At 42.8% G+C, this 13,548-nt stretch overlaps 2 protein-coding genes and 1 long non-coding RNA gene across 8 annotated transcripts in view; 1 reads left to right on the forward strand and 2 right to left on the reverse strand.

The window, feature by feature from the left end:
- Nucleotides 1–159: 159 nt before the first annotated feature.
- ARMT1 (acidic residue methyltransferase 1) lies at nucleotides 160–8,119 on the reverse strand. Of its 3 annotated transcripts, none has more exons than XM_083827777.1 (5): nucleotides 7,966–8,119; nucleotides 6,120–6,225; nucleotides 5,336–5,577; nucleotides 3,726–3,891; nucleotides 160–2,731 (listed from the first exon to the last, which is right to left on the reverse strand). In XM_083827777.1, the coding sequence occupies exons 3-5, from the start codon at nucleotides 5,368–5,370 to the stop codon at nucleotides 1,964–1,966; spliced, it is 969 nt and encodes a 322-aa protein (XP_083683903.1). In that variant the 5' UTR covers nucleotides 5,371–5,577; nucleotides 6,120–6,225; nucleotides 7,966–8,119; the 3' UTR covers nucleotides 160–1,963. The 3 variants fall into 3 exon arrangements, with proteins under 3 accessions (XP_083683903.1, XP_083683902.1, XP_083683904.1); XM_083827776.1 differs by lacking the exon at nucleotides 7,966–8,119 and adding an exon at nucleotides 7,380–7,524; XM_083827778.1 differs by lacking the exon at nucleotides 7,966–8,119 and adding an exon at nucleotides 7,016–7,158.
- Nucleotides 7,516–13,548, forward strand: part of RMND1 (required for meiotic nuclear division 1 homolog) — a 20,904-nt gene continuing 14,871 nt past the window's right edge. The window contains exons 1-2 of one of the 4 annotated variants that reach the window (XM_083827772.1): nucleotides 7,516–7,638; nucleotides 9,419–9,927. In XM_083827772.1, the coding sequence (XP_083683898.1) occupies nucleotides 9,433–9,927 (495 nt within the window). In that variant the 5' untranslated portion in view covers nucleotides 7,516–7,638; nucleotides 9,419–9,432. Of the gene's footprint in view, nucleotides 7,639–8,715; nucleotides 9,077–9,418; nucleotides 9,928–12,739; nucleotides 13,546–13,548 lie in introns of those variants that run through there. The other 3 variants (XM_083827771.1, XM_083827773.1, XM_083827775.1) reach the window with 3 other exon arrangements.
- LOC310896000 overlaps nucleotides 12,423–13,548 on the reverse strand; it is a 23,246-nt gene continuing 22,120 nt past the window's right edge. The window contains exon 2 of the long non-coding RNA XR_014581111.1: nucleotides 12,423–12,745. This is a non-coding gene — a long non-coding RNA (uncharacterized lncRNA). The remainder of the gene's footprint in view (nucleotides 12,746–13,548) is intronic.

Here is a 13,548-nt window from a genome sequence, read left to right on the forward strand (position 1 = left end):
AAACTAGAACCCCACCCTCAGTATCATATTGCCTCCTGAAATGTCTAGCATGTTAGTTTTTGATTATTGACCTTGCAACTTTAAAATATTAGTATACTTTCAGATGCGAGAAGAAAGAAGAACACAAACGCAAATAACCAAAGTCATCAGCAACTGGAGTGCGTTTATCCATTATATTGATCTTTATTATGGGAACACAGTATCTCATAGCACCAGCTGATTCTCTGCATGTCAGAATGAGAAACGAGACATTTCTTGCCAGTGATTTCACTGACCAGAAGGGATTCCAGCTTCATTTTCAAAGGCTAAAATAGCTTTAGACCTACCAAAGCTTACCCTTGTCTTAGGTTAACCGTAAGTGCATAAGTCGCTTTTAGTCCACCTTCCACCACAGAGACATTCTGATTCCTCTGTCAGAGCACACGTTTCTTCAGTTCCAGAATGTAGCCAAGTAAGGACGCTACAGTGTCCTCCTTTTTGTTGTATAAGATTTCACTGTTATCTATAAAATAGAAGATGAAGTTTCTCTACCTACGGTCTACTCCTGTTCTCTGTAATGTAACAACCTCGGTTACCAGCAGCAAGTCCTGCTCATTTTAGCAGCTCCAGACAGCAGCATAGACAGAAAGACAGACGCTGTGGGAAATTTTGCTATTTTCTAACAAACCTGCAGTTATCACTGCCATCATATCAGCCCTCCAAAAAGGCCCTGTTTCAAACAACAAAAATAAGACGATAGAATCTATTTTTAATTTTTCCTTTAGAAACAGATAATGCATTTCCCCTTTCATTTCACTGTGAAAAAAATCACTAAAATATTCCAAAGTTTCCCCCAACTTCTGAGTGAGGTAAACTGAAACTGGGGTGGAGGAAAAGAAAATGGGACGTAACTCTAATTAGCAGCAACCTGTATAGCCCGTGTATCTTTAGCATATATTGTACTTCTCAGTGCAACTGGGGTTTTATTTCCCCCATAAAAAATGTGGCATCCTTCTTAAAAAAATACAAAGCACTATATTTGACAATAAAAATGTTCACAATTGAAAGAGGCAGCAATGCTTGAACCACCAACACTGGTGGTAGACAGGCCACCTTCAATTCAAGTTTTTTTAAATCTAAAATCCAGTTAGCAAGGTAACTGTGTTTTGTTGTTGTTTTTGGTATTATTCTTAGATAAATAAAACCTTCCCCACTCTTAAAATGAAACTGTCCTTTTTCCTACTAATCTTACCAGATGGGGTAACTCCCCTCTTACAGGCAAAAAGGCTAGCAACATCCACTTCTGTTTTAAAAATCAAAATTTAACTTTCAAATTTAAAGTCAACGTTTACCAGATATCACCCAAAAACTCATCTCTTAATGTACTGGTAACTATTTTCAAATAAAGACAACCATTTAAAAAACAATTAAAGTACTTTGTCAACTGATACAAGCAGCACATAAAAAACGATGTAAAAAGCAGGAGTAAACTCTTTCAAGCAGTTTTAAAACATGGTCCTGCAATGACCATATTCAAAATAATTCATTTGTGCTCTTGCTAAAACATTAATTTTCATGCAATTCATGGCACATGGAGAACAAAATATCCTGAAGTAAGTAAATACATGCAAAGATACAGTTGAAAAACCTGTTTCCAAAGTAAATTTTTCACTTGGTAGGCATAAACCCTCATACCCAACAATGAAGAAAAAAATTATGGTCAACCAAATATTCACCTTAAATATCTTCTGCTGACATTGGACAATAGGAACACAAAATATGTTGAAATGCAGAGTGATTTATGTAAACTGTGAACTTTTACAGAACACCAAAGTCTTTTGTGGAACAACAACAACAAATTGTTTGGAAGAAAAAGTGCAAACGAACAAAAAATTGCTGAAGCCAAGCATAGAACAGAGAAAGTTAAACTTTTTAACAGAGTTAAAACTGACTAAATCTATCTGCCAGAATGTTAGAACTGGAGTCAGAGAGCAGCATCAAACTGAACCACCCCGTATTTCCCACTTATCATCCATTCAGGTTCAGAAGCCTGAATCTCTTCACCTTGTCCAGGTTTCAGGCCAACCTGCGTGTCAGATTTCAGTGTTCTCAAACTACAGAGAGGTGCAGGATGAAACTTGTTCAAGGCCTGATGAAAAGGAACAGTGTGCTCCCATTTTCTATCCCCTGTTAATTTTCTATAGTTTAGATCACCTTTAAAAAGAAGCAAGTTTGACTTCTGTAGATCAGCATACAAATCAGGAGCAACCTCAGCCATACTGGAAAAGTCATGTGGCAAAGTCCAAAACATGTGATCGTGGTAAACCCAAACGCCCTTTTTCAAATTGCCCTCCCAGTTTATCCCACACCTAGACATCCACATATGATTAGCTGCCTGAAGCTGTTTTATAGTCCAGTTAAAATCATTCTTTGTGGTATCTGACACATACCATGGAATACTCTTTCCACGGAAATGGACTTCATCAGCTAGCTTTGATGATAACAGGAAGTCAGCCAACACAAAATCACTTACAAGTTCAAATCCAGCATTATCCAGGATTATATCAACTCTAACTTTACATTTATCTGTTTTTCTATTTTTGGCATTTATAAGTAGTGACCAAAGTTTTTCCATATCATTCACTAAGATAAAAGGTACCATATCTTCCAGGCACTGTAGAGGACTAGATTTCTGAGAGCTGTCCTCACCAGCTGAAAAAGAAAGGTCACACTTATTGCCCCACAATGACACCTAGAATGAGGAAGAAACAAAAACATTTGGTAAGTTTCATTGTAGCTACATTCTAAACTTCACATGTACTTAAAGATTTTTGTTTGTTTCTATTTTAGGGACATGAAGACTCTGACTCCACATTTTCCTCCAAGCTTTAACAGAAATCAACTTCTTGTGCAAAAATCTCAACACAGAAAAAAAAAATCTTGGAAGAAACCAAACAAGGCTCTGTATTTATGCAGGCACCAGAAACATGCATCAGAACTGACAAAAAAGGAAGATTCAGATCAATGTAAACACACTGATCAGAAAGCTTTAAAAAATATGTTCTCCACACTATAACTCCAGAAAACAGCAGTGGAAAGACAAAAAAAGGAGTAATAAAATGCGATTGATTTGTTACATGAAGCCAAGTAAGAACTATAACTAATACCAATTTATAAAAATATAAAAGTATTTTAAGTACACTCTAATGAGCTTTTTATAAAGTTTTGTCACATAGTCCATGTGCATTGCTGCCAGTGAACGAACTTACCGTAACCCTATGAAATTCTGTATTCTACCCAAAGGCATTTTTTTCCAAGAATGGTGCAGTTATAAACTTTTGAACCACTTCTGGCCCAAAGTGACATCTAGCTTATTTCCAAAAGTCTAAAGCTTTTAAAGTGTCAGTAAAATTAACTGTTTTAAAATTCTACAGTTAAACAACAGAAAGGCCCTCTGGAACTCAACAGAAAATTTATTTTCGAGGTACTGTTTTCTGAGGGAGAATAAGCTGGGTTTTCAAATACACAATGAAGACCAGCAGTATAAGGAAAACATCAAACTTAAATATTTCCAGTGTAGTGATACAGTATGGCCGTCAGGATTTCATCACACTCTTACAAACAAAAAAGCCTTTTTTTTTTTTTTTTTTAATTTCCCAGTGAAATTCAGATTCTTTATACTCTCAAGATTTCATTTGCTACAGAGAGAGGATATTTTAGTCTTGTGTTAAGCACTACTAGTTTACCTGCAGTAACTTAAAAAACTCCTCCTGAAGTTGCTTCTCATCTAGATCTTTGATGTTTTTAAGCAGCTCCTGAAAGTAAGTGCATAAGGCAATAATAGCCCCTTGGGATTCGAAGAAATTTTGAGCCTTTCCTTCTTTAAATACATCGAAGTTGTCGATAGGTGGGCTAAAAGTAAGCAGAGAAAGAACATATTAACATACTGTCCACATTTTCCAAGACAGCACTTGAAACACATGAAAACGCAAGCTTAGAGCTCAGTGGTTTTAGACTGTGTAATAGCCACTGGTTAGATTTTCCAGTTTTAACTTGTCACAGTGAATTCTTAGACATCTGAAGAAAAGCTTGATAACACGCCTTACTAAACCAAATAGCACACAGGACACCTTCATATTTTTAGCAATTCTGAGAGCGAATAAGTGTTCAATCCCTATTGTAACAATTTTGAACTCCATTCTTTGTATACAAAGGACTAAAACTACAAAATGCAAGTGAACAAGCATACTGAATTGCTGGCCCAAATTGCATTTGTGCCTACTGAAGTGCATTTCCCATACCAAAGTCTCTTACAGTGATGCGATGTCATTCTTATGAAAGCTTTTAACTAGGACTTTTGAAAACTAATATGACAAAGATGACAAAATAATTCAGCTCTTGTAATATATAAGAACTAGAAACTCGTTATGTAATAAGAATCGTATTTGCTGTTACAAGTTTTAACAAATGATTGAACCTCTATCAAACCATATGCTTAAAAGCAGCAAAATAATAAAGACTGAGAAATTTAAAGCTTACTAATGAAGAGCACCTCATTTTTTAGTACAATCCAAAACATCCATGTCATATTTGAAGTTTCTGCTGCAAAGGTTCCAAGGGCCTGATATACCAGTAGAAACAAGGAAACCCATTACTGTGTTTTCGTTTCTGTAATACTACAGACAAGTCCGCTGTGCATAACGCATCTCATCTTATTTTATTTAATTTTAGGCAGCAGCAGGCAATTAAACTGTTCATTCCTACCCCATTACGTTGTACTGGCACCTCTCCACAGTACCAGCACAACAAACTTTTCCTTCAAAGTTATTTTTAACCAGGATCAGCTCCCAAAGTCTGATGCAATGCATGGCCTGCAAACCCTGCTGTAACTAAGATGATGGTGTAGAATGAACGGGTCTGTTGCAGTAAGAACTTCAGATTTCAAGCATCCGAACAAGTCAGAATGCCCAACGTGGTGGTGGCACTCCTATTACGTATTTTAGATGAATGTACGCCTTAACAGACAACTCTAAACTAACAAACCTTTTAGATACGTTAAATCACTTCGAGACCCTGCTCTACATTAGTCTGCAAGGGCAAGCTACACAGTCAAACTTTAGTTTTCATGTAGACTAAGTTGCAGAAATTGAATCATAACAAATAACAATAAACTTCAAAATCTACTGAATGAAAGAAGAATTTTAAATCTGAGGTGCAAAACAAAGGAAAAGGAATATGGAAAAGCTTAATTTATTTTTTTTTAAATCTTAGTCCCCAGATGTCTTCCTTTCTCCTAAAATTAAAAGGGGGAAGAATAATGTTTTGCAGAGTAATACACCAAACTAGTACTACTTACTTCTGTGCTAACGCTGCATGAATTCGACGATACATGTAACACTCTACGTATAACCAAGGAGACTGAAACCAACTTGGTTCTCCATTTCCATTTGATAAATTTCGTTGGTAGTCGAGGTATTGGTTCCACAGTGTGGCATCAGGCAGTTCATCTTCTAAGGGAGTCACTGGTTTGTCTGTTTGCAGTTCATTCCGTAATTTGGAAAGGAAAGATATAGCTCTCTTCTCTGCTTCAACACCCTTCTGAAATAAGTAAAGAACAAAATTTCCTATTCTGAACATTTAATCCTGTAGAAATGCAGATCTGGTTTTCAGGCATAAATAGGCGATAAGCTTCAACTGCTACAAACAAGTTCCCAAAAAATCAGCTTGATTCAACCAAACACATCTGGGTAAATGATACTCATTTTATGTATATCATCCTAAAGTGAATCACGCATTGGACTTCTTTATAGATTGGACCTTTTGGTCATTAGAGGGCAACAGAAAAGTGAAACTGCCATCTTCAGAAGACAGTAAGTCCGTTAGACATAGCGCCATTTAAAAAATAAAAAAAAAGAGAGAAAGAAAATGAGGCAGTTGCAGAACAGAAAGATCAGAAAAAAGGTAGGACAGGAAGACGAATTATGAAACTAATGAAAGAAAGCTACAAGAAAGATGGCCAAGAAGAACAGATAAAATGAATAAGAAAGCCAACCAATGAAAGAAACCAGTAAAACACATCATAGAAGGGGTCTCAGCGGTTAGGGAAAAAAATTTGGGGCAAAAAGACACCTTACTCTTACCTCACCATGTTCTTCAAAGAATTCATTTTTATGTCTATGCAGAGTATCAATAGTTCTTGTGAGGATCTGGGGTAGTCTGTCTTTAATTGTAAAATACGCAAAGGATCTAAAAAGGAAAGGATCAAAATTTTATTACTGAGCAGAAATGATAAAGTATCTTCTATTCTTAAATAAACATAAGGTCTTAAAAATATGTGTGTGTGCTTTTAAAGCAGTTAACACCAAAAAAAAAAAACTCAATTTGGTAGGGTTCTTTGGTTGACTTTTGAAGAAAAAGATCTTTTCAGGGAAAAAACATTAACTGACTAGCCGTGACAGAGGTAAAAATTGTAGTCAATTCCAGGCTAAAACACATTCTCTGACTGTGGTTAGCCAGATGTAAAGACACATAAATGTAAAATTAAGAGCCCAGAGAAACGTGTAAGGTTTAGGTATGCTACATTGCACTGATTTTACAACAACAGAATCCACAGTACTTTCTCCCCAGCACGTGAATTCATATATAAATAGATAGAGTTACAGCCACTTAGATAGGTATAAATGAACTTACAGGTGTATATATGTAATTAGATAGAGAGAATTATAGAATCGCTAAGGTTGGAAAAGACCTCCAAGACCATCTGGTCGAACCAACCCCCTACCACCAATGTCACCCACTAAACCACGTCCCTGAGCACCACGTCCAACCTTTCCTTGAACACCCCCAGGGACTTTGACTCCACCACCTCCCTGGGCAACCCGTCCCAATGCCTGACCGCTCTTTCTGAGAAGAAATGTCTCCTCATTTCCAACCTGAACCTCCCCTGGCACAAACTGAGGCCATTCCCTCTACGTGAAGGGTTTTACGGTGGTTTTGTTTGTTGAGAAGGGCACCGAGACAGACGTTAACGACGCACTTTAACCCTCCTGCAGAACACCCCTTATTTCAAGGCGTACACGCCGGAGCCGTGATGTTGGGTCCGAGACCCACGCAGCAGCCCGGCAGCGGCCCCAGGGCACGCCAGGCCGCAGCCCGCACCGCCGGCCCAGCACCGCACGGCCCGGCCCCGCCCCGCAGCGCCGCCTCCCGGCGCCTCACCGCAAGGCCCCGTCCGGAGCGCTCCGAGGGCCGGCCCCCAGCTCCGCCTCGCCCCGCCCGGCGCCATCCCTCGGCCCCGCCGCCGCTTCACCGCCTCTCCCCGGGCCGGGAGCCGCGGCCGAGCCCCGCTCTGACCCCCCCCCCCGCGCCCCCCCCTCTCCCCGCGCCGCGCCCGGACGCACCCCTTGAACCTGCCCGACAGCGGCAGGGCCGTTACCGCCGCCATCTTGCCCCGCCCCTCGCTCCCCGCCCCCCCCCGGAAGCCGGGCGCGGCGGCCGGACGTTATTGGCGCGGCGGCGGCGGCCGGCGGCGGCGCTCGGCGCGGCGGCGGGCGGGGCCTGGCGGCGGAGCCCGGCGGGCGGTGGGCGGGGCCGCGGCGAGAGCGGCGGAGAGCGGCGCGACCCCTCCCCCCCCCTCCTCCTCCTCCTCCCCCCCCTCAGGTCAGTGCTGGCGCGCGCCGGGAACCGCCTCGCCCCTCCCCGCCCGCCGCGGCGGCGGCGGCGGAGGGGGAGGGGGAGGGAGGGAGCGGGCGGGCGGCGGCCGCCCCGCGCTGCCGAGCGGGAACGGGTCGGTGGGGGAGGCAACGGGGGAAGGGGGGAAAGGGGGAAAGGGGGGGAAGGAGGACGGGGCCGTTTCCTGCCCCCCCCCCCCCCCCCCCTCCCCGCCCAGTGTCGCAGCCGCAAGGTCGCGGCTCGCTGCCCGGCCGCCCCCCCGTGGCTGGGTGAGCGCACGCACGCACACACGCACACACACAGCTCCCCGCGCACCGGGGCGGCTGCAGGAGAAGAGGCCGGGCGTCGTCGCTCGCCCCGCGCCCGCCCGGCCTTGGGCGAGGCGCCCCCGGCAGAGGCGCCCGTCAGCCGCCGGGCGGGGCCGCGCTGCCGCCGCCTCAGGGGGGCGCCGGGGCCTCGCCGCCGGTTCTTATACGGGGGGCGTCCGATTGGCTGCCTGGCGGGCTGCGTCCCGCCCCCCCGAGGCGGGCAGCCAATGGGAGCGGGGCTCCGTCGTCGTGCGGCGGGGCGCTGCTGCCGGGCCGGGTGATGGCGGCGCGGCCCGCTGGGGCCTTGGCTCCCCGCTGCCAGCAACGCGCTGGTTGCAGCCAGCGTGCCCGTAACTGGCTCACAGATCCCAATAAAGTGCCGAGCAAAAAGCACATAAATCTATGCCCAGCATCAATTACTTATTCTGTGGTAGCCCGGAGGAGCTCTGTGCCCCTCCTCGTAGAGCTTGTGAAGAAAATGGGTGTTTCAGCCGTCACGCTAAATGCGTCGGTGCTATTAAAGATCCTTTACGCTGGTTTTGGAAAAATATCCTTAAGCTGACCCTCTTTTTTCAAACCGTGCATCTTAATGGCTCTTCTTTATGTTAATATCTTCCTGAAAATGAATTCTCTGTCACCAGGGGAACGCTCCTGGCTAACAGAAGCAGGTGGGGGCAGGGACGCGGCGCTGCGATTCCTCAGCAAGCGAAACCCGCCCCTGTAGGTGCCGAGTCTGTGGATACTTGCAAAGTTCATTTGATTAACACGTACAGCGTAGCATAAATACACTCAGGAACTAGATTTTGTTCTGGATTAACAGCCTAACAATGCATGTTTCCGTCAGCACAGGTAGATCCGCAGGCAGACCTTGCCGCCCGTGCTGCACCATTATGTAACAGCGGGATCAAGACCATAACCTCATTTATATGCCTCTCGCTTCAGTCGTGACAGACAAGCAGAGCTGGATCCATGCTGGGCTGTTAGCAGTGCAGTCATTTCAGCTGGTGTTGGTCCGTATGTGTGTTCTGTAGGTGCCATTTCCATACAAGCACACAGCAATCTAGTTGTTGTTTCTGTTATGTAGAAAATGATTCTCGCAGTCTAATATCCTCTTTGAGGTGAGTCTTGCTCATGAGTAGTTTTACCAGTGGGGTTACTGAGAGCACAGACCGCTGCACAGAGCGAGGGACAGAGGGGAAAAGATACCTGGTTACATATTGACATAGCAACCAACTCTACCACCGTGTATGGCAAGCACACAGTTCGTTAACATGCTTTAATCTTAATTAGAGTATCTCCATAGCATTGAGAAAAAGCTTTTTAGAGCCATCACTGTTCATGTGTTTAGGAGCACTAATGAATGCAAAAGGAGTATGGGTCACCTTTTAGCTAAGGGAAAAATAATAATGTTTCTTTCCAAAGGGTTGATAGAGGATTTTGTTTATTTCTTGTAAATACAGTTCTGAGGGAAGCAATGAGACTGAAACTTCTGCGCCTTCAGGCTGGATCTTTCCACTCTTTAACAACCATATGCCGACACCAAACCTTTAATAAAACTGGACCTCCACTGCTAAAGCTGAGTAACGAAACTGACAGGACAGCAAGGAAGATTGGGAATTCGTTTGCTCTGAAAACTGCTTCCTCTTGTTTGACAAGTCGATGTGTGCAAGTGAAGAATTGGCAACTGATCCAAGGAAATGTATCGGCTTTGGGAAAAAATGTGCATTATCAGAGCAGGGAGATGTTTTTTCCACCCTGGAAACATTTTGGTATGGCAGCAATGGAAAACTACAGGCTCAATACGGAGCATTTTAAAAAGCTTCGGAACATATCACCAAGATTTTACTCGATTGTAGCAGCTTCTAAAATTATTCCAAAACACAGTAACCAGCCAGTTAAGAGGCCACCAAAGGCACCGAGGACCAAGCAGCCATCCAGAGCTAACCAGCCACTACCGTCAGACATGGAGGTAAAGAATAAAATTTTCATTCTATAAAATATTAAGGGAACTTCATCAACCTAATTTACGTTCAGATTTAGGTTTAGTTTAAAATTTTAATGCAATTAACTTATTTATTTGGTGAAGAGGATTTCATTGTTTACCTGACTCTGGCTACATAGAGAGGTCAGAACTCTACAAACAGGAACAAACTTGATAGAAACTCTTGTGTCTGGTATTTTGAAGACAAAATAAGAGACCTACTAGCAATGTGTGACAAAAGTGGAAGGAAGAGAGTTGGTTGCTAAAACGGAAAGACATTAAATCCCTTTAAAATGTTTTAAGTTAGTTTAATATTCAGGAGAAAAATCCAGCTTTTGGTGTAACTCAGCTTTCCCCAGGCATCCTTCTTGCCCAATTCTATCCAGTTTTAAGGCTTCATTCTATTTCTAACAGAAATCAAGATGAAAGTAAATAATAGAGTTTATAAATATTCAGATTAGGTTTCAGAAGCTTTCAGTTTAGGCTGTATTCTCAAGTATCGCTGCTTGTTTTTTATAAACAGTCACAGCATTTCAAACTATAGCGAAATAGCTTTAATACTACAGCAAAATTATTTCAATTTTATTCTTAGTGATAAAATAAGTTCTTGTAGCAACATCTGGATGGAGATCACAACACTTAGTATTAGAAGCCTCACAGTATTTCAGAGAAGTAGATTGTTTCTTTTCTGTCAGTGGCAGAACTGAGGTGCAGGCATAGCCTGCATTGCCTGAGGAAGATTATTCCTGGATCACCAGACTCCTAGATCTACAGAGTAACTGCAACAATAAACTGTTTGGGAGAATATCAGATCTATAGGATGAGTAAGTGGAACAGTGCATGCTTGTAGCTGTTAATCCTTAAGATAGGTCTTTGAAAGCCTTTGCTACTAGCCAGAGCAGACTGTGAATGTACTCAACTATAAGATCTGCAAGGAAAAAATCCTGGTGTCACAAATGTTATTGTTCTCCTCGAGCTACAATAACAGCTGAGTTCCAGGGTACTGTTAACAAAATAGTGCTGTAGATGAGACTGGGACCAGCACTGTGCTTTCAGAAGCAGCTTCCGCATTGCAAAATGTGCCTATTGCATGATCTGCTGAACGTGAGCACCGAGGTCTTAATGCTTGCCTTCTAGTCATGCAAGCTCTTGTTTAATATTTTGTATGATTAACAGGAGTGAGATTTAATGTAACATCAAGGTTCCATTGTAGAAAACTTAGTTCCCACTTGAGTTTTCCTATTACTCTGAAAACAGAAAGTGAAGAATTTTAGTCCTAAATCACCACATACTGTTTTAAGCTTGTTATTTGTACTATGACATTATACATAGAGGTTGCTTCCTTTTTTTATGGGGTTGATTGAAGTGACATTTCTTATTAGATTTTTGAGGTTTCTGAATGGCAGTATGAAGTGCTAACAGTTTTTGTCTGACATTTTCATTTACATGTGTACAAGTAATATGCACTGCTATTTTTACTTCTTTCCATTGTGAAGAGATGGAGAAAATTCTGCCTGATAGGAAAGATTATTATTATTTCATTACGAGGAAGCTTCCACACTGTAAAATGGTATGCCAGAAATCGCATGAACTCAGGCCTAACAAAAGCATTTTCTATTTTTGAATAAACCCTTTGTGGTTTTGGCAAATACACGGCTCCGTTTTCAGGGGTACTTGACATGCTGTCACCCTGACTGTGCACAGGCTGATAGTATTTTGGAACAAGCATTTTTTTTACCTGTTTTTGTACTTCCTTATAGGTACTTAGTATAAAGAGTTAACTTAAAGATGCGACCGTTTTCTGTAATATGACTAATAACAAGTACAGCAAACATAGAGGCCCTATTTTTTTTTCAACACGCCGTCGTTATTCTCTAAATCCTGCTGTCACAAAAAAGCTGATCGTGTCTTCCTCTGCATGTGTTGGGGGAATCAAGAACCCTCCAGTAACACAGGCCCTACTTCCAATTGAGTTGCCTGAGAGCTGTGTCCCTTTCTTCAGTCTGCCTCTGGAGACAGCAGCTCTAGACCCACTCTGAAGGTTTTCAGTTAGATGAACCCTGAGGATCTCTGAGGTTTTTCTGTGGGGAAGGGCCATTAACACCTTTCTTTTGCCGAATTGTCTGTGAACAAGCTCCTTCCCACCCCTTGCCTGCACTCCTCTCTCTTCATGTGCTGCCTGCAGCTGGAATGCCGAGCACCAGCAGTGATAAATGGTCCCGAGACCAGTTCTTCAGGGTAGGTGGAAGAGTTGCTTTAAAGTGGTAACTGGTTTAGTCAGTCCCTCGGTGACTAGTGCCGCGACTCGGGTTAGTTACTGATACTGCAAGGTCTGAAGGCACGAGAAGCCTTTCAGCTGATTTTTAATACTATAGCCATATACCATAGAAAAAGCTTGAAATTCAAGTGAAGATGTGGTTGCTTGTATCCTGGAGGTAAAGACCGATTCCTGTGGTGGTATGAGGATTAAGTTCATCTTGCAGGTTTTCTTTCTTAAAAATTTCTGTATACTTAAAATGGAAGAGGTGGACTAACCAGAGAATTATGGTTCCTGTGCAGTTGTTGGGGGGATGATGATACGGAAAACGAGTTGCTGAAGTGGTTAGGATGTCCGTGATAGTTGCTGTGGAGCTCTGAGTTGAACCTGAGCGAATCCCCAGGTGCAGCCAGGAAGCAGGGGGTGGCAAGTGGCTGGAGTTCGTGTCACCAGGACAGACCTTCCATGCTCTTCCAGGCAAGTGTGCAGGTGAGGGTGTAACAGGCGGCACAGGATGGAGGTTTACTGGCCTCGCTCGCCAGCCAGAACCTACGGATAACAAGTTAACACCTGTATGTTAGGATTAGCTGAATCACTCGTTAGCCTACAGACTTCTCTGTTCGGTCTCCATCAACTGTCACGGGAGACTAGACTTGTGTGGATGCACAAATTTTAGGTGCCTTAAACTCTATACCCATTCCAAATGTCCCCCACCAAACAAGAGTTTAGTTAAGGGGGAACAGTGCACTGTTATTTAAAAAAAAAAAAAAAAAAAAAAGGAACGATAATACTGCATATTCAAACTGCTGATTCAGGCACATAGTCTCGGCAGCCAACTTCTGGTGCTAACTACACAGTCTTCGCCTGGAAACTAAAATCACAGGAGCAGATAGTCTGTCCTCTAGCGCATCTGTCTTGAAATGAACAATAACAAAATCAACTATGGAAAGTATAGAGCAGGATAAAGATTTTTGGATTACTACCAGCTAGAAGATTACAGTATATTTCCAGAATAGATACTGAGAATGTTTTTTTTACAGATGATACGGTAATAATGCAACTTTTCAAAGGTACTGCAGCAAGGAAACTGAAAATACAATTCTGTTCGACTGTTGACTCAGCCTCGTAGCATAGTCATGGAAATACGTCTACAAAATTGCTGTCTGAATACTGGATTACTTTTAAAGTGTATTTTCTCTTAGTGGTCACTGAAGTAAGATGACGTGTGAACAAAACTTTAGAAATGATAACGGAACGTTAACATGAAAAAAGAAAATGAAGTTTAAGTGCGTGGCCTCGCTCCTGATCACTGGTGGTGGGCCCCCTTCAGGAGCAGAAAACCTCTTCAGGTG

This window comes from Anser anser (genome assembly GCF_964211835.1).
Source record: "Anser anser genome assembly, chromosome: 3".
Lineage (NCBI taxonomy): Eukaryota > Metazoa > Chordata > Aves > Anseriformes > Anatidae > Anser > Anser anser.

Bases quoted from the DNA above. Each gene is read 5' to 3' on its own strand.
- ARMT1 (XM_083827776.1), bottom strand. From the start codon at position 7,423: ATGGCGGCGGTAACGGCCCTGCCGCTGTCGGGCAGGTTCAAGGG. The intron at 6,226-7,379 runs GTGCGTCCGGGC...TTTCCTTTTTAG, and splicing joins CTGTCGGGCAGGTTCAAGGG to ATCCTTTGCGTATTTTACAA. The intron at 5,578-6,119 runs GTAAGAGTAAGG...TACTTATTTCAG, and splicing joins TCTTTGAAGAACATGGTGAG to AAGGGTGTTGAAGCAGAGAA.